This window comes from Chiloscyllium plagiosum, unplaced genomic scaffold (assembly GCF_037043375.1).
Source record: "Chiloscyllium plagiosum isolate Xiang-an unplaced genomic scaffold, Cpla_swu_hap1 HiC_scaffold_50, whole genome shotgun sequence".
In the NCBI taxonomy this organism is placed as follows: Eukaryota; Metazoa; Chordata; class Chondrichthyes; order Orectolobiformes; family Hemiscylliidae; genus Chiloscyllium; species Chiloscyllium plagiosum.
In genome coordinates, this window is record NW_028270188.1 from 46,540,649 (window position 1) to 46,562,709 (window position 22,061).

At 50.7% G+C, this 22,061-nt stretch overlaps 1 protein-coding gene across 3 annotated transcripts in view; it reads right to left on the bottom strand.

Annotated features, from left to right (window-relative positions):
* Window positions 1-21,585, bottom strand: part of otud7b (OTU deubiquitinase 7B) — a 42,289-nt gene extending 20,704 nt beyond the window's left edge. For 2 of the 3 annotated variants that reach the window (XM_087985153.1, XM_087985152.1), the window contains exons 1-3: window positions 21,423-21,585; window positions 1,775-1,879; window positions 517-720 (exon numbers count right to left, since the gene is read on the bottom strand). In XM_087985153.1, coding sequence (XP_087841279.1) covers window positions 517-601 — 85 coding nt within the window. In that variant the 5' untranslated portion in view covers window positions 602-720; window positions 1,775-1,879; window positions 21,423-21,585. The remainder of the gene's footprint in view (window positions 1-516; window positions 721-1,774; window positions 1,880-21,422) is intronic. The other variant, XM_087985154.1, reaches the window with a different exon arrangement.
* Window positions 21,586-22,061: the final 476 nt, after the last annotated feature.

The following is a 22,061-nucleotide window of genomic DNA, read 5'->3' on the forward strand; positions in this document are numbered from 1 at the left end:
CCGTGAGACAACAGACTGTGGGCAACAGACTGAGACAGGACTTGAGGGAATGTAAGAGACTGCATTGGAATGCAGAGATGGATGGATTCATGGCTTGGGGAGAAGGAAGAGCAGTGGGATCTAATTGGGATTGACAGAGTTCAAGAGAGTGGGACAGTAGGATTAGTACAGGGCTGAGGAATAGCATTAGTTTAGGATTGGTATATGGCTATGGGGAGAAAGTAGGGCAATGAAATTAGCCTACAATTGGTGCAGGGTTATGGGTAGTGTGTGGAACAGTGGGATTTATACAGGGCAATGGGGAGAGCAGGCAGTGGGATTAGTTTGGAGATTGATACAGGCTGTGGGGCAGAGCAGGCAGTGGGAATAGATTGGGGCTACGGAGATGGAATTAGTTTGGGATTGTTACAGGAGAGTGTGTGGCAATGGGATTAGTTTTGGAACTGGTCTAGTATACTGTAGTACAGCCTCACACTCTGCCTGCTGTTGGCCCTTCCCTATTCTGGGGGTTCTCACCTTCGAGCAGGTCCCGTGCCAGCCCAGGCTCTGCCCCTGTCGAGCGAACAAAGTCTGACAGGACAGTATCCATGTCGAGAGTCATGTAATCATGAAGTCCCTTTGCTCATTTGCCAGCTACCCATGTGGACAGGTCAATGGTCAATCCGACATGTACAGCTGACACACAAGGACAACCCATGAGCTTGTCCAGGCTTTGGATCACTGCAAAGCAGACAGAAAGATTGTAAATAAGACTGAACCGAAGATGCAGCCAGGATTACATGCTAGATATCTCCTCATATTTCTGAGCGGTGAGGAACGGGGAAATTCCTGAGTTGTACCATTATATTCAAAAGTAACACAAGCAAGAATATCCAGCAGGTGGCATGATTCAACGGGCAGATAGCTGTCCCACAATCACCATCACTGTACACAACAATTTCTGGTGAGAGTTTCAACCAGCCAAGGTTCTGGCTCACACCCAATGAGCCTTCTTGGACTGTGAGATGCCCTGTGCAATTGAATTATCCATCAATGAGCAGGAGGCTAGAGCAGTTTGGGTCTGCCCTCAAAGACACAGCACAGCACCAGGGAAAAAGACAAAACATTTCAGGATCCTGAAGCAGGAAGCAGAGCGTCATGTTCAAAATCAGGAATTCAGTACAAAACCAGAAGAAAACATTGATTAGACAGCAGAGGGCAGATTAACAAGAGGGGCAGGGTGGGGATGGAGGGAGTGGGCAGATTAACAAGAGGGGCAGGGTGGAGATGGAGGGAGTGGGGGGGGGGGGCGAGGAGGGGTGGGTGAGGGGTTTTGGGGAGTGGGGGTTAGAACATGGAAAAGGGCAGAGTTGGGTTCGTGGGAGTAGGAAATAGGTTGTTGCTATTTGATTGCTGCTTTTGCCTGCTCTCTATGACCTTAACACTGTGCAGGGAACAAAATGTGTGTAGGTTCCCTCCCAGCTCTCCCAACCCTAGAAGACTCCCACTGCCCCCCTCCCCAACTCCTACCACCACATTACCACTGGGAAAATAAATGATAAGGTCCCATTCCATTTGATGGAACAGGAAGCATAAGTTAGTCTGTCTTGCCCAACAGTTTACTTGCAGTACATTGTCCAATAGATACTCCTTCCCCACCCGAACCAGAACCCATGGTCAGGGAACTCGCCCCTCTGACACATGCTCCAATGGGCATCAGTTGTTCTTCATAATCTTGGAAACAAGTCCTTGTTCACTCTTGAAGGAACGATCACTTACACCAGTGACCACCTACCATGATAATGTGAGAGATGAATCCACGTGACTGATTTGTGCAGTCTCCCTCACACACTAGGGCGATGTCATCACAGCTCTGTCCAGGAAACATACACATCACTTCCTGTTTGAAATAAAAACAGCATAGTAAATATCAACCTGCTTTATAAAGACACTGACTTGAACAAGTGTACCTGAGGCAGGGAGACTGCCCCTTCACCAAATGCCAGCTGGGAGGTACAACAGCACCCCCTTTCTGTCGGATGTCAGCACTCCCACTCCACAAACCCCCACACCCACTCGTAGCACTCTCTACAGCCAAGTAAAGGCCTTGCATACAGGTCATTGTATCCTGATGACTTATCTGCCTTCAATCCCATGAGTTTGTCTTTTGTGATACAGACTGTTACAATTCCTTGCCTCCTATTGGAACTGTGTCTATCTGATATGTTTGGAATATTTGCAGTATCCTCCACCATGAAGGCTAACGCAAAATATTGGCTTCAAATATCTGTCCATTCCATGGTCTCCATTATCAATTTCCCAATTGAATCCAAGGCTCCCACACTCAGTTTAGCTATTATCTCATATATCCCTTGAAGTTCTTGTCAGTTGTTTTTATGGAAGTGAATTGGCAAGAAACATAATCATTTTCCTTCCCCTTGGTTAGCTTTTCATCACCTGCTGCTGGTATTCTAAAGAATTCCCAATCTTCTGGCCTATAACCAGTTTCAACTGTCTGGACAATATTTACAAATCAAACTCTTCAGTGACATTTGTATACTCCTCTGCAACAAGTGAAACTTGAAGCTGTGCCTCTTGAGACAGGGACACTACCACGTTGCCATAACAGCCCTTTCACTGCTTTGTATGATTTAGTTTTTGATTGGATGCTCTTCACCTTTGCCTGTGTTAAGCACGAGTTCTTCATCCTTCTCACCGAGTCCACCTTTTTGACTGGAATAAATATCTGCCTCATTGACGTTGTTTTTCCAGCTCTCTCTTCCTATCTTTGTCACTGCCCTTATTTGAGGATCAGTTTGAAACTGGAGTTGCTCTCCACTAAACCATATTTCAAATTTTACCAAGTAATGATCACTATCCCCCAGAGTAACCTTAGCTACTAGATCTTTATTAATTCAACATTATTACACATCACGAGATTGATAACAGCATATTCCCAGGTAGGTGCAACAACGTACTGCACTAAGGATCAATCTTACAACATACTGCACAGTACAAATTCATTTTCTATGTCACCTCTCCCCATCTGATTAAAATCAGCCATGACAATTGCATTCCCTTTCTCTCATACCTCCATTAATTCCTGATTTATACTCTATCCTAGGGAGGAAACTCTTCAGGGCGGAGAGACAGCTTTTACCTTTCACTTGCTGCCCTTCCCATTCCACATTTCCACCCAAATCACAATCTATTCCATTTCAGTCACTAATCCCTCCTTGCACTGCTGCCTTCCTTCATTAACAAAGCTACCCCACCCATTTTCCTTGTTGCCTATTCTTCTGGAGCCTCAGATTTTCTTGAATATAGAGATCCCAGTATTACAGTCAAGGAGTTATACAGCCCATTCACGTCTGTGTCGACTTATCAATACTAATCCCATTTGCCAGCACTTGCCCCATAGCATCGAATGCTATGACATTTCAAGTGCTCATCCATGTCCTTTTTAAAGCAATAAGGGGGTTTCTAGAATAGACAACCCTCCCAAGGCAGTGATTTCCACAACCTCACCATCCTCTGGGTGAAAACAATTTTCATGCACTCCCCTTTAAACCTCACCTCAAATAATGTCCCCTTCCTCGCTCATCTATTTACTTACAGGAACAGCTGCTTTTCGGTCTATGTCCCTCAATTTTATACACCTCAGTCAGGTCCCCTTTCAGCCTTCTCTGTTCCAAACAGAACAACCCGAGCTTAGCCAGCCTCCTTTCATAGCCAAAATTCTCCATCTCAGGTGACATCCTGGCAAATCATCTCTGCACCCCACTCCAATGCAGTCAAATCCTTCCTATAATATGATGACCAGAATTACACACAGCACTCCAGCTGGGGCCTAACGAAAGCTGTGTACAACTCCATCATGAACTGCCTGCACCACAACTGATAAAGGCAAGTGTCCCATCTGCCTTCTGTCGTACTCCGTTAAGCTGTCCTGCTGCCTTCAGGGATCTGTGGTCAAGCACTCCAAGCATCCTCTGTCCCTCTGAACTTCCTAGTGTTCTGCCATTCATTGAATACTCTCTTGCCTTGTTACTTCTTCCAACGTGCTCACACTTATCAAGGTTAGTTCTATCTGCCTCTGGTCTGCCCAGGTCTATATCATCTTGCAACCTTCTTCCTCACTGTCAACAATCCAGCCAATCTTTGTGTTATCCGCAAACGTACTCTTCATCTTCCCCCCACATCCTCATCTCATTATTGTTCATGAGATATAAGGGACCCAGCACTGATCCCTGTGGTGTATCACTGGACACCACCATCCAGACATACAAACAGCTTTTAATCACAATCCTCTGTCTGCTAGTGGGGGTCAAGATGGAACAGTCCTGGTCAGCCTGTCTCCATAACAGCTATCAAGTTATAATCATTTATTCTACTTGTGTCTTGGACTCATTGATCTCGTTATAAATGCTGCATACATTCAGATACAGAGCCTTAACTGTGACTTGTTCCCTTTATGACTTAACTCTGGTTGTAATTTCTGCTGCACACTTCTGTGGATATTTTCTGCCCCTTCCTGTCCCACTTTGATTATTGCTCCCCCCTCTCACTATCCTGTATTTCACGCTCTCATTTCTTTTGGATTTTTAAAGAATTTCCCTTCAATTGAATCCCTCACTTAGTGCAGCCTATACCTAGGACATTATGCTTTATTGACTGCTCTGTCTCCATCCACCCTACTACTGTTAATGCACTGTATACACCCAAATTCCTGTGTTGTGGCCCTGCACACCTCCACCTCCCACTCAGTCCTGCCTCCATTCGCAGACCGCAAACCAGTTTCTGTGCACCAACTATCAGAGCAGCCTCACAGACTGCCCAGAGCAGGCAGCAGTCACATTGCCAAAGCGATCTGTAAGATATTGTATCATTCAGTTCCAGATTCCTTCTTTTCCCCTGCATCCTGTGTGTGTTTATTGCGGTGGTGTCAGGTTTCTTGCCCTGGTAGTTTTCCCTCCATCCAGTTTTTCATCAGTGTCTACTGTTGCTTGTTAAATATTTAATGTTCACCACGTGTGTCCACAATACCAAAACACCAGACAAAGGGGTACAGATTCGGACTCAGTGTACAGCTTCCCTCTGGACACCGATTCCTGTCCACAGACTTCAGCAGTACAAGCATTCCTGAAGAGGCCACTCTTCAGTGCAGAGAGTGAGATTTGACAGCCTGGAATGTACAACAGCGCAGCCTGCTTAAGTCTGAAGGAACAGATGCCATTTCGCAGCTTGAGCCTGTTCTGTCGTTCAGTTTGATTGCAGATGACCTGAACTACTGGCTTTGTGAGAGACTGTTGCAGATTTCCACTGCCCTCACTGTGAAGTATCTCTCCCTGACATCACCCCTAAACAGCCTTGTTTGAATCTTGGCTCTCGCCTCTCTCCCCCAACCAGAGGAAAAGTTTCTTCTCTCTGTCTGTCTTAACAATCCTTTTGACCTCTTAAACCGCTCAGCTGCTGTAACTAGTGAGAGGCCCTGGATACAATTCTGATACTGGCACAGGGAACCATTTCAAAGCAGGCTAGGTTAAAATTGGCCCCATTTTAGGGAGAAGCGCAGCATAGATTTACCAGAACAATGCTTATGCTCCAAGGGTTAATATAGCAGGGGCAGTTGACAGAAAGCAGGCTCTTTGCTGCTTTTTAGAAGGTTATGGGGTGACCTGTTCTGAGTTTAAGATATTAAGGGGAACAGAGAAACTGTTTTTGTTGGTTGGGGAGTCTATGACTGGGGAGCATGTGAATCAGTTCTTTGAGGAGTGAAATTAAGAAACATTTTCCACAAAAAATGGGAGAACCTTAGAACCCTCTTCCACAAATAGAAGCTGACGCTCAAATGCAGGCAACTTTTAAATTAGAGACCAACTGATCTTTGTTTACCCAAGGAAGGGACAGCAAAGACAAAGAATTCAGTGATAGATCAGCCAGAGTCTCGATGGTTGATGGATCAGACCTGAGGGGCTGCATGGCTTTCTGCTGGTCTTTTGTTACTGCCGATCATGCAAACCAGCTGTCAAAATGCCAGCATCCCTTTGGGTCGAGAGCCAGGGGGAAGCAGAGTTCAGGATCAGCAGTCTCTGATCTCACCCCACAGATACAAAGATCTTTTGCAAAGTTACAATCCAGAAGTAAATCTCTCTGTTGCATCAAATCAGAATACTGAATAGGTCCTTTGGCTGATCAAGTCTGTACTGCCAAAACTACACTATTTCTGTTCTGGTCACTACCATGAACATATTGGAATGTGGACACTTGTACTCATTAAGTGTCAAAGGGAAAGGAGCAGTTTGAACTGGCCTGTTCTTTTAGTACCCAGTGCTCTCAGTGAAGTCAGTCTCTCTCTCTCTCTCTCTCTGGGAGCAATGAAGGACAGTGAGCATAGGCTCTAGGTCTGACAGAGAGACCAGAGGGTCAAAGAAATTAGCTTCTTTCATGAATGCCTTCAACGCTGGTCAGTGTTGCTTTGCATTTATTCATAGGATGTCAGTGTTACTGGCATCGCCAATATTTGTTGTCCAGCCCAAGTTATGCCTTCTTGATCCCTGCAGTCTGTGGAGAATAGGTACACCTACAATGTTGTAAGAGAGGGAACGCCAGGGCGTGAAGAAATGGTGATAGGATGAGAGTCAGGAAGACGAGAAGCTTGGAGGGGAACCTGCAGGTGAAGCACAAGTGGTTGTCACCTCACTACAGAACACAGATGGTCTCTGCCAACAATGAGCCGAACTCACAGAAAAAAGGGGGTAACCTGCCCTTTGGTCAGTTGCCCTGGCCTTTCTGGTGGTGGGGGAAGGGGGTGGCAGGTTTGGCAGCAAGGGTGTGAAAGAGGACAGGTGAGGGGTAAAAAGGGATGTGTGTTTATTTTATTTTCTATGGAGCAAGAATTCTCCAAAGAAGCCAGAGGGAATGGCCAACTCACTGCTCCAACACTGAGGGAGATGCAATCAGATCAAATGTGCCCTGACATGACAGAATCCCTCTTTCAATACAGGTGACTGCTTTACCGTGAAATACTGTAACCCCCCCCTCCCCCACCGTAAGCTGTCAGACAAGCGTTCCCAGTGTCACTGGGTAGACTTACCACTAACCATACTGACCAAAGCAGCAGCTTCAAAGTATTGAGCATATTTGTAGCAGCAATGAGTCAGAGGTAAGCTGTCTGAGCCTTCGCCCAGCCTGCGCGTGTACACACAGACACACACACAGACACAGAAAGTGAAACAGCTGAAAGGTCCGGAAGGAAAGGCAGGAAATCCAGCGCAGTGCAAAGTAACACCATGTCTGTTAGTCAGGTATTCAAGATAAAAATCAACCTCCTACACACAGTGCTGACACGAGACAATACCTCAGTCCAACACAGCTCTGAGCGTCGAGTATGATGGAGGTTGAGGGTCAAGTCTCGCAGGGGATTGGCTCAGGGATAATGAGTAGGAGAGCAAATATGCGTGAGATCATGACACCCAGAGTATCAATAGACCCGAAGTGTGACACTTTGCAAAGTCCTTTGTCAAACGTTCACAATCTAAAACTTGTCCTGGCTGGGCAGGCTACGTTGTCAGTAGTTCAGCATGGACTTTCCTCAAATAGTATATAAGAATATTGGAACAGAATTTGTATGTTTGAAACTGTGGGGTGGTACGGTGGTTGGTACTGCTACCTCACAATGCCAAGGACCTGGGCTCGATTCTAACCTTGGGCGACGTTTGGGCTGAGTTTGCATGTTTCCCCCATGTCTGTGTGAACTTTTGTTGGGTGCTCCAGTTTCTTCACACAGACCAAAAGATGTGCAGGTTAAGTGGATTGGCCACGCTAATTATACTCAGGTGGACTAGCCGTTAACCATGGTAAATGGGAGATTATGGGGAGGGGGGGTGAGATACTCTTTAGAGGGTCAGTGTAGATTTGATGGTCTGAATGGCCTCTATTGGCACTGTAGGGATGCTATGATTCTGTAGCCACTGTAGCACTCCCCATCGTAGTCTCTCAAACACTGAGATGGGTGGCACGGTGGCACAGTGGTTAGCACTGCTGCCTCACAGCACCAGAGACCCAGGTTCAATTCCCGCCTCAGGTGACTGACTGTGTGGAGTTTGCACGTTCTCCCTGTGTCTGCAAGGGTTTCCTCCGGGTGCTCCGGTTTCCTCCCACAGTCCAAAAAATGTTCAGGCAATTTAGCATGGCCAATTCACCTGACATCCTATGAATAAATGCAAAGCAACACTGACCAGCGTTGAAGGCATTCATGTAGTGTTAGGTGAAGGGGTAAGTGCAGGGGAATGGGTCTGGGTGGGGTGCGCTTACGGAGGGTCGGTGTGGACTTGTTGGGCCGAAGGGCCTGTTTCCACACTGTAAGTAATCTAAACATGAAGGTTGAGAGAAGGGTTACTGGGGCTGTTGGTTGATGGAACACAGGTGGGATGTGTTCCTGTAATGTTCAGCAATGCCCTGCAACCAGTGACATGGAGCCAGTTCACAGGAGGAGGGAATCTCCTTTCCAAATCTGACAGGGATGGCAAGGAGGAAGGGAAAACACAAAGCCATATAGCTGGCATCAGCAGAGTAAGAGAGCTTCTGCAGTTTGTATAGACATGCTCACTAACACTAAACCAGACCAGTGAAAACAGACCCTCTCGAAAGAAGGCATGAGAGTAAAACAGCCCACAATCATTTCATTCAAACATTAGATGTTAAAACAACACAGGCCAAAACTTCTTTCATCTAACCCACAAGTAATGAACCACCAACATTAAAACACAGTTTTCCAGCAAACAAACACAGGCACCCCAGAATGCCACGCCAAAGGGACCATGGTGCCACGGGCCTGAAATTGGCTCCACACATCAAGATACACCAGCCCATCATCAAATACAGGCCATCAGCAAAAACACTGACAGACCTGTCCCCACCAGAACGGTACCCCAGTGCGTTACAGTGACAGACCTGTCCCCACCAGTACTGTACCCCAGTGTGAGACAGAGACAGACCTGTCCCCACCAGTACTGTACCCCAGTGTGAGACAGAGACAGACCTGTCCTCCACCAGTACTGTACCCCAGTGTTATACAGGGACACACCTGTCCCCACCAGTACGGTACCCCAGTGCATTACAGGGACAGACCTGTCCCCACCAGTACGGTACCCCAGTGCATTACAGGGACAGACCTGTCCCCACCAGTACTGTCCCCCAGTGCGTTACAGTGACAGACCTGTCCGCACCAGTACTGGACACCAGTGTGATACAGTGACAGACCTGTCCCCACCAGTACTGTCCCCCAGTGCTTTACAGTGACAGACCTGTCCCCACCAGTACTGGACACCAGTGTGATACAGTGACAGACCTGTCCCCACCAGTACTGTACCCCAGTGTTATACAGGGACAGACCTGTGCCCACCAGTACTGTACCCCAGTGTTATACAGGGACAGACCTGTCCCCACCAGTACTGTACCCCAGTGTTATACAGGGACAGACCTGTCCCCACCAGTACTGTACCCCAGTGTTATACAGTGACAGACCTGTCCCCACCAGTACTGTACCCCAGTGTTAAACAGTGACAGACCTGTCCCCACCAGTACTGTACCCCAGTGTTATCCAGGGACAGACCTGTCCCCACCAGTACTGTACCCCAGTGTTATACAGTGACAGACCTGTCCCCACCAGTACTGGACCCCAGTGCTTAACAGTGACAGACCTGTCCCCACCAGTACTGTACCCGAGTGTTATACAGAGACAGACCTGTCCCCACCAGTACTGTACCCCAGTGTTATACAGTGACAGACCTGTCCCCACCAGTACTGTCCCCCAGTGTTATACAGTGACAGACCTGTGCCCACCAGTACTGTACCCCAGTGTTATACAGTGACAGACCTGTCCCCACCAGTACTGTACCCCAGTGTTATACAGTGACAGACCTGTCCCCCACCAGTACTGTACCCCAGTGCTTTACAGTGACAGACCTGTCCCCCACCAGTACTGTACCCCAGTGTTATACAGTGACAGACCTGTCCCCCACCAGTACTGTACCCCAGTGTTATACACTGACAGACCTGTCCACACCAGTACTGTACCCCAGTGTGATACAGTGACAGACCTGTCCCCACCAGTACTATATCCTGTGTTATACAGGGTCAGACCTGTCCCCATCAGTACTGTACCCCAGTGTTATACAGTGACAGACCTGTCCCCACCAGTACTGTACCCCAGTGTTATACAGTGACTGACCTGTCCCCACCAGTACTGTACCCCAGTGTTACACAGTGACAGAACTGTCCCCACCAGTACTGTACCCCAGTGTTATACAGTGACAGACCTGTCCCACCAGTACTGTACCCCAGTGTTATACAGGGACAGACCAGTCCCGACCAGTATTGTATCCCAGTTCTATCCAGTGGCAGACCAGTCCTAACCAGTACTGTACCCCAGTGTTATCCAGTGACAGACCTGTCCCCACCAGTACTGGACCCCAGTGTTACACAGTGACAAACCTGTCCCCACCAGTACTGTACCCCAGTGTTACACAGTGACTGACCTGTCCCCCACCAGTACTGTACCCCAGTGTAATAGTGACAAACCTGTCCCCACCAGTACTGGACCCCAGTGTTACACAGTGACAAACCTGTCCCCACCAGTACTGTACCCCAGTGTTACACAGTGACAGACCTGTCCCCACCAGTACTGTACCCCAGTGTTACACAGTGACTGACCTGTCCCCCACCAGTACTGTACCCCAGTGTTATACAGTGACAGACCTGTCCCCACCAGTACTGTACCCCAGTGTTACACAGTGACTGACCTGTCCCCCACCAGTACTGTACCCCAGTGTTATACAGTGACAGACCTGTCCCAACCAGTACTCTACCCCAGTGTTATACAGTGACTGACCTGTCCCCACCAGTACTATACCCCAGTGTTACAGAGTGACAGACCTGTCCCCACCAGTACTGTCCCCCAGTGCTTTACAGTGACAGACCTGTCCCCCACCAGTACTGTACCCCAGTGTTATACAGTGACAGACCTGTCCCCACCAGTACTGTACCCCAGTGTTATACAGTGACAGACCTGTCCCCACCAGTACTGTACCCCAGTGCTTTACAGTGACAGACCTGTCCTCCACCAGTACTGTACCCCAGTGCGTTACAGTGACAGACCTGTCCCCACCGTTACTGTACCCCAGTGCTTTACAGTGACAGACCTGTCCCCACCAGTACTGTACCCCAGTGCTTTACAGTGACAGACCTGTCCCCACCAGTACTGTACCCCAGTGCTTTACAGTGACAGACCTGTCCCCACCAGTACTGTACCCCAGTGTTATACAGTGACAGACCTGTCCCCACCAGTACTGTACCCCAGTGCTTTAGAGTGACAGACCAGTCCTCCACCAGTACTGTACCCCAGTGCGTTACAGTGACAGACCTGTCCCCACCGTTACTGTACCCCAGTGTTATACAGTGACAGACCTGTCCCCACCAGTACTGGACCCCAGTGTTATACAGTGACAGACCTGTCCCAACCAGTACTGTACCCCAGTGTTACACAGTGACAGACCTGTCCCCACCAGTACTGTACCCCAGTGCGTTACAGTGACAGACCTGTCCCCACCAGTACTGTACCCCAGTGTTATACAGTGACAGACCTGTCCCCACCAGTACTGTCCCCCAGTGTTATACAGTGACAGACCTGTGCCCACCAGTACTGTACCCCAGTGTTATACAGTGACAGACCTGTCCCCACCAGTACTGTACCCCAGTGTTATACAGTGACAGACCTGTCCCCCACCAGTACTGTACCCCAGTGCTTTACAGTGACAGACCTGTCCCCCACCAGTACTGTACCCCAGTGTTATACAGTGACAGACCTGTCCCCCACCAGTACTGTACCCCAGTGTTATACAGTGACAGACCTGTCCCCACCAGTACTGTCCCCCAGTGTTATACAGTGACAGACCTGTGCCCACCAGTACTGTACCCCAGTGTTATACAGTGACAGACCTGTCCCCCACCAGTACTGTACCCCAGTGCTTTACAGTGACAGACCTGTCCCCCACCAGTACTGTACCCCAGTGTTACACAGTGACAGACCTGTCCCCACCAGTACTGTACCCCAGTGTTACACAGTGACAGACCTGACCCTACCAGTACTGTCCCCCAGTGCTTTACAGTGACAGACCTGTCCCCCACCAGTACTGTACCCCAGTGTTATATAGTGACAGACCTGTCCCCACCAGTACTGTACCCCAGTGTTATACAGTGACAGACCTGTCCCCACCAGTACTGTACCCCAGTGCTTTACAGTGACAGACCTGTCCTCCACCAGTACTGTACCCCAGTGCTTTACAGTGACAGACCTGTCCCCACCAGTACTGTACCCCAGTGCTTTACAGTGACAGACCTGTCCCCACCAGTACTGTCCCCCAGTGTTATACAGTGACAGACCTGTCCCCACCAGTACTGTACCCCAGTGTTATACAGGGACAGACCTGTCCCCACCAGTACTGTCCCCCAGTGTTATACAGTGACAGACCTGTCCCCACCAGTACTGTCCCCCAGTGTTATACAGTGACAGACCTGTCCTCCACCAGTACTGTACCCCAGTGCGTTACAGTGACAGACCTGTCCCCACCGTTACTGTACCCCAGTGTTATACAGTGACAGACCTGTCCCCACCAGTACTGGACCCCAGTGCTTTACAGTGACAGACCTGTCCCCACCAGTACTGTCCCCCAGTGTTATACAGGGACAGACCTGTCCCCACCAGTACTATACCCCAGTGTTATACAGTGACAGACCTGTCCCCACCAGTACTGTACCCCAGTGTTTTACAGTGACAGACCTGTCCCCACCAGTACTGTCCCCCAGTGTTATACAGTGACAGACCTGTGCCCACCAGTACTGTACCCCAGTGCTTTACAGTGATAGACCTGTCCCCCACCAGTACTGTACCCCAGTGTTACACAGTGACAGACCTGTCCCCACCAGTACTGTACCCCAGTGTTACACAGTGACAGACCTGACCCTACCAGTACTGTACCCCAGTGCTTTACAGTGACAGACCTGTCCCCCACCAGTACTGTACCCCAGTGTTATACAGGGACAGACTTGTCCCCACCAGTACTGGACCCCAGTGTTATACAGTGACAGACCTGTCCCCACCAGTACTGTACCCCAGTGTTATACAGTGACAGACCTGTCCCCACCAGTACTGTACCCCAGTGTTATACAGAGACAGACCTGTCCCCACCAGTGCTCTAACCCAGTGTTATACACTGACAGACCTGTCCACAACAGTACTGTACCCCAGTGTTATACAGTGACAGACCTGTCCCCACCAGTACTATACCCTGTGTTATACAGGGTCAGACCTGTCCCCACCAGTACTGTACCCCAGTGTTATACAGAGACAGACCTGTCCCCACCAGTACCAAACCCTGTGTTATACAGGGTCAGACCTGTCCCCACCAGTACTGTACCCCAGTGTTATACAGTGACAGACCAGTCCCCACCAGTACTGTACCCCAGTGTTATACAGTGACAGACCAGTCCCCACCAGTACTGTACCCCAGTGTTATACAGTGACAGACCAGTCCCCACCAGTACTGTACCCCAGTGTTATACAGTGACAGACCAGTCCCCACCAGTACTGTACCCCAGTGTTATACAGGGTCAGATCAGTCCCCACTAGTACTGTACCCCAGTGTTATACAGTGACAGACCTGTCCCCACTAGTACTGTACCCCAGCATCATACAGTGACAGACCTGTCCCCACCAATACTGTACCCCAGCATCATACAGTGACAGACCTGTCCCCACCAATACTGTACCCCAGTGTTATACAGTGACAGACCTGTCCCCACCAGTTCTGTACCCCAGTGTTATACAGGGGTCAGACCAGTTCCCACCAGTACTGTACCCCAGTGTTATACACTGACAGACCTGTCCCCACTAGTACTGTACCCCACTGTAATACAGTGACAGACCAGTACCCACCAGTACTGTATCCCAATGTCATACAGTGACAGACCTGTCCCCACCAGTACTGTACCCCAGTCTCATACAGTGACAAACCTGGCCCAACAGTAGTACACCAGTGTTTTCCACTGACAGACCAGTCCCCACCAGAACTGTCCCCCAGTGTTATACAGGGGTCAGACTTGTCCCCACCAGTACTGAATCCCAGTGTTATACAGTGACAGACCAGTCCCCATCAGTAATGTACCCCAGTGTTATACAGGGGTCAGACCTGTCCCCACCAGTCCCGTACCCCAGTGTTATCCAGTGACAATCCTATCCCACCAGTACTGTACCCCAGAGTTATACAGTGACAGACCTGTCCCCACCAGTACTGGACCCCAGTGTTATACAGGGACAGACCTGTCCCCACCAGTACTGTACCCCAGTGTTATACAGTGACAGACCTGTCCCCACCAGTACTGTACCCCAGTGTTATACAGTGACAATCCTATCCCACCAGTACTGTACCCCAGAGTTATACAGTGACAGACCTGTCCCCACCAGTACTGGACCCCAGTGTTATACAGGGACAGACCTGTCCCCACCAGTGCTCTAATCCAGTGTTATACACTGACAGACCTGTCCACAACAGTACTGTACCCCAGTGTTATACAGTGACAGACCTGTCCCCACCAGTACTGTAACCCAGTGTTACACAGTGACAGACCTGTCCCCACCAGTACTGTACCCCAGTGTTATACAGTGACAGACCTGTCCCCACCAGTACTCTACCCCAGTGTTATACAGCGCACCAATTCTCCACAAACTGCCCAGTAATTGTATCTGATGTCTCCATGTCTGTGGAGTTTCCATTTGAGTCTTTTGAAGGATGTGTACATTTCTGGCTGATCTGTATTTATTGCCCAATTTACTTGCTCTTTCGAAGGTGGCGAGCGATCTCTTGCACGGTCGCAATGCATTTGTGACATCCATAATGCGGCTAGGGAGAGGGTTCCAGGATTTAGATCTGGAAATCCTGAAGGAATGGTGATATATTTCCAATCAGATTGGTGAATGGTTTGGAGGGCAATTTGCAGGAGGTGGTGCGTCCACGTAGCAAGTTAAAAACCACACAACATCAGGTTATAGTCCAACAGGTTTAATTGGAAGCACTCGCTTTCGGAGCGCTGCTCCTTCACCAGGCTGGACAACCACCTGTTTGAACAGATTTAACTGTGGCATTGTTTTAAATGAGCAGAATTTGACACCAAGTTGCTTTTGTCACACACTAATTCAGGGCCAAATCCAAGTTGTGAGTTGTAGATGTTTAAGTGTTCTTACTTTGATGAACTTTGGGCTGCTGAGGAGTTAATCTTCTGGCTCTGCTCTGATGCAGTTAATAACCACGTTCAGTAAAAGTAAACATTCAATTCCTTTCAAACTTGTTTTTCTGCATAGATTGAAATGATAAAAGTGAGGCAGCAGTAGGGAATTGATGGAGTAGGTTAACTGCACTCAGTCAAGACTAGCATTCTGGACAGAGTCAGGGCAGGCTCAGCATGGTCACCTGCGCTGGTCTATCTCATGCTACACACCCATACTTGGGAAAAGACTTCCAATCTGAGCACCACAGCAACTGCACTGGTCCACAGGCCCCTGATCTCACACCACATTCCTTGCTATCCACATTGGGAAATGCAGATGGAAACTGCTCAGATTCTGAAATCAGGATACTCCTAATTACAAGGTTTAGGTGACTAAGTAACTGCTGGGTGACTCCTGGGGGAAAATGACACCTCAACAAAAAAAAACTGCCCCATCACACAAACCTTAACACGGCAAAATGCATAGGTGAGGTATGAGTGATGGCAGAGCAGAGAAATTTATTCAGTCCCCAACTAGTGTCCTGTTCATGATTAGACTTGCCTTTCATACTGGTATCGACTGATGAGTAATGAGTTCTTCAGAACTTGACCTGTCAGCCACATGCACAGCATTTGAGAATAAAAACATTTCTCCCTTCCAGAGAACTTGACGAGAGGACACAGGGTTCACACCAAAGCAATAACAAGCTGGTCAAGCAAGTGGAATGTTGCACAGACATCTCTGGTGATTTGGCTCTCTGTATTGGGGGTGCAGCCATGTGGGTCGGCATCTCACCCAAGACCACATTCAATGTATATCTTCCCCGGACATTAAAACACTAATCTGCACCAGGCAGTGACTTCGAAGAAAGACAGCAAGAACAAGTGAATTTAGCATCTGGATGTGTTGACGGGATGCAGTGACTACGAATTCACAACACTGATTCATTCACCACTATGACTGACTGACGCCCAGCTATAATCACACAACCATTTCACAAGGCACCAGTTAGACCAATATACTGTAAATGACTGAAGTACCATCACAAACAATATGAATGTGATACAAAACTCAACTCTCAACAAAAAATTAATCAAATTCACAGTCACAGACCTGTCCCCACCAGTACTGTACCCCAGTGTTATACAGTGACAGACCTGTCCCCACCAGTACTGTACCCCAGTGTTATACAGGGACAGACCTGTCCCCACCAGTACTGTACCCCAGTGTTATACAGTGACAGACCTGTCTCCACCAGTCCTGTACCCCAGTGTTATACAGTGACAGACCTGTCCCACCAGTACTGTACCCCAGTGTTATACAGGGACAGACCTGTCCCCACCAGTACTGTACCCCAGTGTTATACAGGGACAGACCTGTCCCCACCAGTACTGTACCCCAGTGTTATACAGGGACAGACCTGTCCCCACCAGTACTGTACCCCAGTGTTATACAGTGACAGACCTGTCTCCACCAGTCCTGTACCCCAGTGTTATACAGTGACAGACCTGTCCCACCAGTACTGTACCCCAGTGTTATACAGGGACAGACCTGTCCCCACCAGTACTGTACCCCAGTGTTATACAGGGACAGACCTGTCCCCACCAGTACTGTACCCCAGTGTTATACAGGGACAGACCTGTCCCCACCAGTACTGTACCCCAGTGTTATACAGTGACAGACCTGTCTCCACCAGTCCTGTACCCCAGTGTTATACAGTGACAGACCTGTCCCCACCAGTACTGTACCCCATTGTTATACAGGGACAGACCTGTCCCCACCAGTACTGTACCCCAGTGTTAGTGACAGACCTGTCCACACCAGTACTGTACCCCAGTGTTATACAGGGACAGACCTGTCCCCACCAGTACTGTACCCCAGTGTTACACAGTGACAGACCTGTCCCCACCAGTACTGTACCCCAGTGTTATACAGGGACAGACCTGTCCCCACCAGTACTGTACCCCAGTGTTATACAGTGACTGACCTGTCCCCACCAGTACTGTACCCCAGCGTTACACAGTGACAGACTTGTCCCCACCAGTACTGTACCCCAGTGTTATACAGTGACAGACCTGTCCCCACCAGTACTGTACCCCAGTGTTATACAGTGACAGACCTGTCTCCACCAGCACTGTACCCCAGTGTTACACAGTGACAGACCTGTCCCCACCCAGTACTGTACCCCAGTGTTATACAGTGACAGACCTGTCTCCACCAGTCCTGTACCCCAGTGTTATACAGTGACAGACCTGTCCCACCAGTAGTGTACCCCAGTGTTATACAGTGACAGACCTGTCCCCACCAGTACCGTACCCCAGTGTTATACAGTGACAGACCTGTCTCCACCAGTACTGTACCCCAGTGTTATACAGTGACAGACCTGTCTCCACCAGTACTGTACCCCAGTGTTATACAGTGACAGACCTGTCTCCACCAGTCCTGTACCCCAGTGTTATACAGTGACAGACCTGTCCCCACCAGTACTGTACCCCAGTGTTATACAGTGACAGACCTGTCCCCACCAGTACCGTACCCCAGTGTTATACAGGGACAGACTTGTCCCCACCAGTACTGTACCCCAGTGTTAGTGACAGACCTGTCCCCACCAGTACCGTACCCCAGTGTTATACAGTGACAGACCTGTCCCCACCAGTACCGTACCCCAGTGTTATACAGGGACAGACTTGTCCCCACCAGTACTGTACCCCAGTGTTAGTGACAGACCTGTCCCCACCAGTACCGTACCCCAGTGTTATGTAGGGACAGACCTGTCTCCACCAGTACTGTACCCCAGTGTTACAGTGACAGACCTGTCTCCACCAGTACCGTACCCCAGTGTTATACAGGGACAGACCTGTCCCCACCAGTACTGTACCCCAGTGTTATACAGTGACAGACCTGTCCCCACCAGTACTGTACCCCAGTGTTAGTGACAGACCTGTCCCCACCAGTACCGTACCCCAGTGTTATACAGGGACAGACCTGTCCCCACCAGTACTGTACCCCAGTGTTACAGTGACAGACCTGTCTCCACCAGTACCGTACCCCAGTGTTATACAGGGACAGACCTGTCCCCACCAGTACTGTACCCCAGTGTTATACAGTGACAGACCTGTCCCCACCAGTACTGTACCCCAGTGTTAGTGACAGACCTGTCCCCACCAGTACCGTACCCCAGTGTTATACAGGGACAGACCTGTCTCCACCAGTACTGTACCCCAGTGTTACACAGTGACAGATCTGTCCCCACCAGTACTGTACCCCAGTGTTATACAGTGACTGACCTGTCCCCACCAGTACTGTACCCCAGTGTTATACAGGGACAGACCTGTCCCCACCAGTACTGTACCCCAGTGTTATACAGTGACAGACCTGTCTCCACCAGTCCTGTACCCCAGTGTTATACAGTGACAGACCTGTCCCACCAGTACTGTACCCCAGTGTTATACAGGGACAGACCTGTCCCCACCAGTACTGTACCCCAGTGTTATACAGGGACAGACCTGTCCCCACCAGTACTGTACCCCAGTGTTATACAGGGACAGACCTGTCCCCACCAGTACTGTACCCCAGTGTTATACAGTGACAGACCTGTCTCCACCAGTCCTGTACCCCAGTGTTATACAGTGACAGACCTGTCCCCACCAGTACTGTACCCCAGTGTTATACAGGGACAGACCTGTCCCCACCAGTACTGTACCCCAGTGTTAGTGACAGACCTGTCCACACCAGTACTGTACCCCAGTGTTATACAGGGACAGACCTGTCCCCACCAGTACTGTACCCCAGTGTTACACAGTGACAGACCTGTCCCCACCAGTACTGTACCCCAGTGTTATACAGGGACAGACCTGTCCCCACCAGTACTGTACCCCAGTGTTATACAGTGACTGACCTGTCCCCACCAGTACTGTACCCCAGCGTTACACAGTGACAGACTTGTCCCCACCAGTACTGTACCCCAGTGTTATACAGTGACAGACCTGTCCCCACCAGTACTGTACCCCAGTGTTATACAGTGACAGACCTGTCTCCACCAGCACTGTACCCCAGTGTTACACAGTGACAGACCTGTCCCCACCCAGTACTGTACCCCAGTGTTATACAGTGACAGACCTGTCTCCACCAGTCCTGTACCCCAGTGTTATACAGTGACAGACCTGTCCCACCAGTAGTGTACCCCAGTGTTATACAGTGACAGACCTGTCCCCACCAGTACCGTACCCCAGTGTTATACAGTGACAGACCTGTCTCCACCAGTACTGTACCCCAGTGTTATACAGTGACAGACCTGTCTCCACCAGTACTGTACCCCAGTGTTATACAGTGACAGACCTGTCTCCACCAGTACTGTACCCCAGTGTTATACAGTGACAGACCTGTCTCCACCAGTCCTGTACCCCAGTGTTATACAGTGACAGACCTGTCCCCACCAGTACTGTACCCCAGTGTTATACAGTGACAGACCTGTCCCCACCAGTACCGTACCCCAGTGTTATACAGGGACAGACTTGTCCCCACCAGTACTGTACCCCAGTGTTAGTGACAGACCTGTCCCCACCAGTACCGTACCCCAGTGTTATACAGTGACAGACCTGTCCCCACCAGTACCGTACCCCAGTGTTATACAGGGACAGACTTGTCCCCACCAGTACTGTACCCCAGTGTTAGTGACAGACCTGTCCCCACCAGTACCGTACCCCAGTGTTATGTAGGGACAGACCTGTCTCCACCAGTACTGTACCCCAGTGTTACAGTGACAGACCTGTCTCCACCAGTACCGTACCCCAGTGTTATACAGGGACAGACCTGTCCCCACCAGTACTGTACCCCAGTGTTATACAGTGACAGACCTGTCCCCACCAGTACTGTACCCCAGTGTTAGTGACAGACCTGTCCCCACCAGTACCGTACCCCAGTGTTATACAGGGACAGACCTGTCCCCACCAGTACTGTACCCCAGTGTTACAGTGACAGACCTGTCTCCACCAGTACCGTACCCCAGTGTTATACAGGGACAGACCTGTCCCCACCAGTACTGTACCCCAGTGTTATACAGTGACAGACCTGTCCCCACCAGTACTGTACCCCAGTGTTAGTGACAGACCTGTCCCCACCAGTACCGTACCCCAGTGTTATACAGGGACAGACCTGTCTCCACCAGTACTGTACCCCAGTGTTACACAGTGACAGATCTGTCCCCACCAGTACTGTACCCCAGTGTTATACAGTGACTGACCTGTCCCCACCAGTACTGTACCCCAGTGTTATACAGGGACAGACCTGTCCCCACCAGTACTGTACCCCAGGAATTGGAGTTGGGGACAGGGTGGTCAGGGAGATGGGGGGGTGGGGGGGGAAAATCAGGGAGACTGGCAGGGGGAGGGGGAAATCAGGGATTGGGGTTAGAGAGGGGTGTGATCAGGGAGACTGCAGGGGAAGAGGGCACTCAGGAACATGGGGGGGGGGGGGAGATCAGGGAGAGTGGGGGAGGGGAGGGGGTTCAGGGAGAGTGAGGGAGGGGAGGGGCATCAGGGAGAGTGGGGGGCATCAGGGAGAGTGGGGGATCAGGGAGAGTGGGGGAGGGAGGGGGATCAGGGAGGGGGAGGTGGATCAGGGAGGGGGATCGGTGAGGGGGAGGGGGACCGGGGAGGGGAGGGGGAATCGGGGAGGGGGATCGGGTGGGAGATCAGGTAGGGGAAGGGGGGGATTAGGGAGGGGGAGGGGGGGGATCAAGGAGGGGGAGGGGGGATCAGGGAGGGAGAGCGTAGGGGAGGGGGATCGGGGAGGGGGAGTGGGGATCAGGGAGGGGGAGGGGGGGATCAGGGAGGGTGAGGGGGGGCGGGGAGGGGGGATCGGGGAGGGGAAGGGGGGGATTAGGGAGGGGGGATCAGGGAGGGGGAGGATCGGATCAGGGGGATCAGGGAGGGGGAGGGGGGATCAGGGAGGGGGAGGGGGGGAATCAGGGAGGGGGAGAGGGGGGGGGCGAGGGTGGGGGAGGGGGGTGTCTCCTCAGTCGCGGGCCCGCGGGTTCGCCCCTCCCCCCTCTCAGTGTAGAGCGAGTCCCGGGGCCTAGTTGTTCCAGGCGCCTGTGGAAGGAGAAGCGGAGCCTCACCTGCGGCGGCGGTCCGTTAGCGCGGAGTCCGGGGACAGAGCGACATGCCGGCGGGGGGTGAGGGTGAGGGTGAGGGTCGGCTCCGGGGGTGAGGCTGGAGTCTCGGGGCGCTGTCTGTGTCCTCACTCCCCTCACGGTGCGGCTGATGTCGGTGAGTCCTGTGTCGGCCCTAGCTCCGCCCAGCGACAACCAAACCTGCTCGACGCGAGGTGCCGCGCTGATGGGCGGGCCGCCCGGCCAATGGGCTGCCGCGTTGCCCTGGTTACCCGGTGTGCGGGGCGCTCCGACCAATAGGGTGGCGCGGGGCGGCGGAGTGGGCGGGGAGCACGCGCCGGGTTCGGTTGCGCTCCGCGCGGCTGACGTCACCGCGCCAACTCCCCGCGTGACGCAACGCCGGCCAGGACGGGTTCGACGGCTATTCAGCCCCTCCAGCCCCATGCTAGACTCAAGGAGATCATCAAGACCTGTGTGTTTTGAACCCTCCATGCACTTTTCCCAACATCATTCAGCATCCAACACTTCAATCAACTCCCCCACTCACTCTTCAAACCAAAGTGGTAACCAGCCACTTCTGTCCAACCTCTCATCTACCCCCAACATCACTCTTCAGATAAGGAAACCAAAACTTCACCCAATATT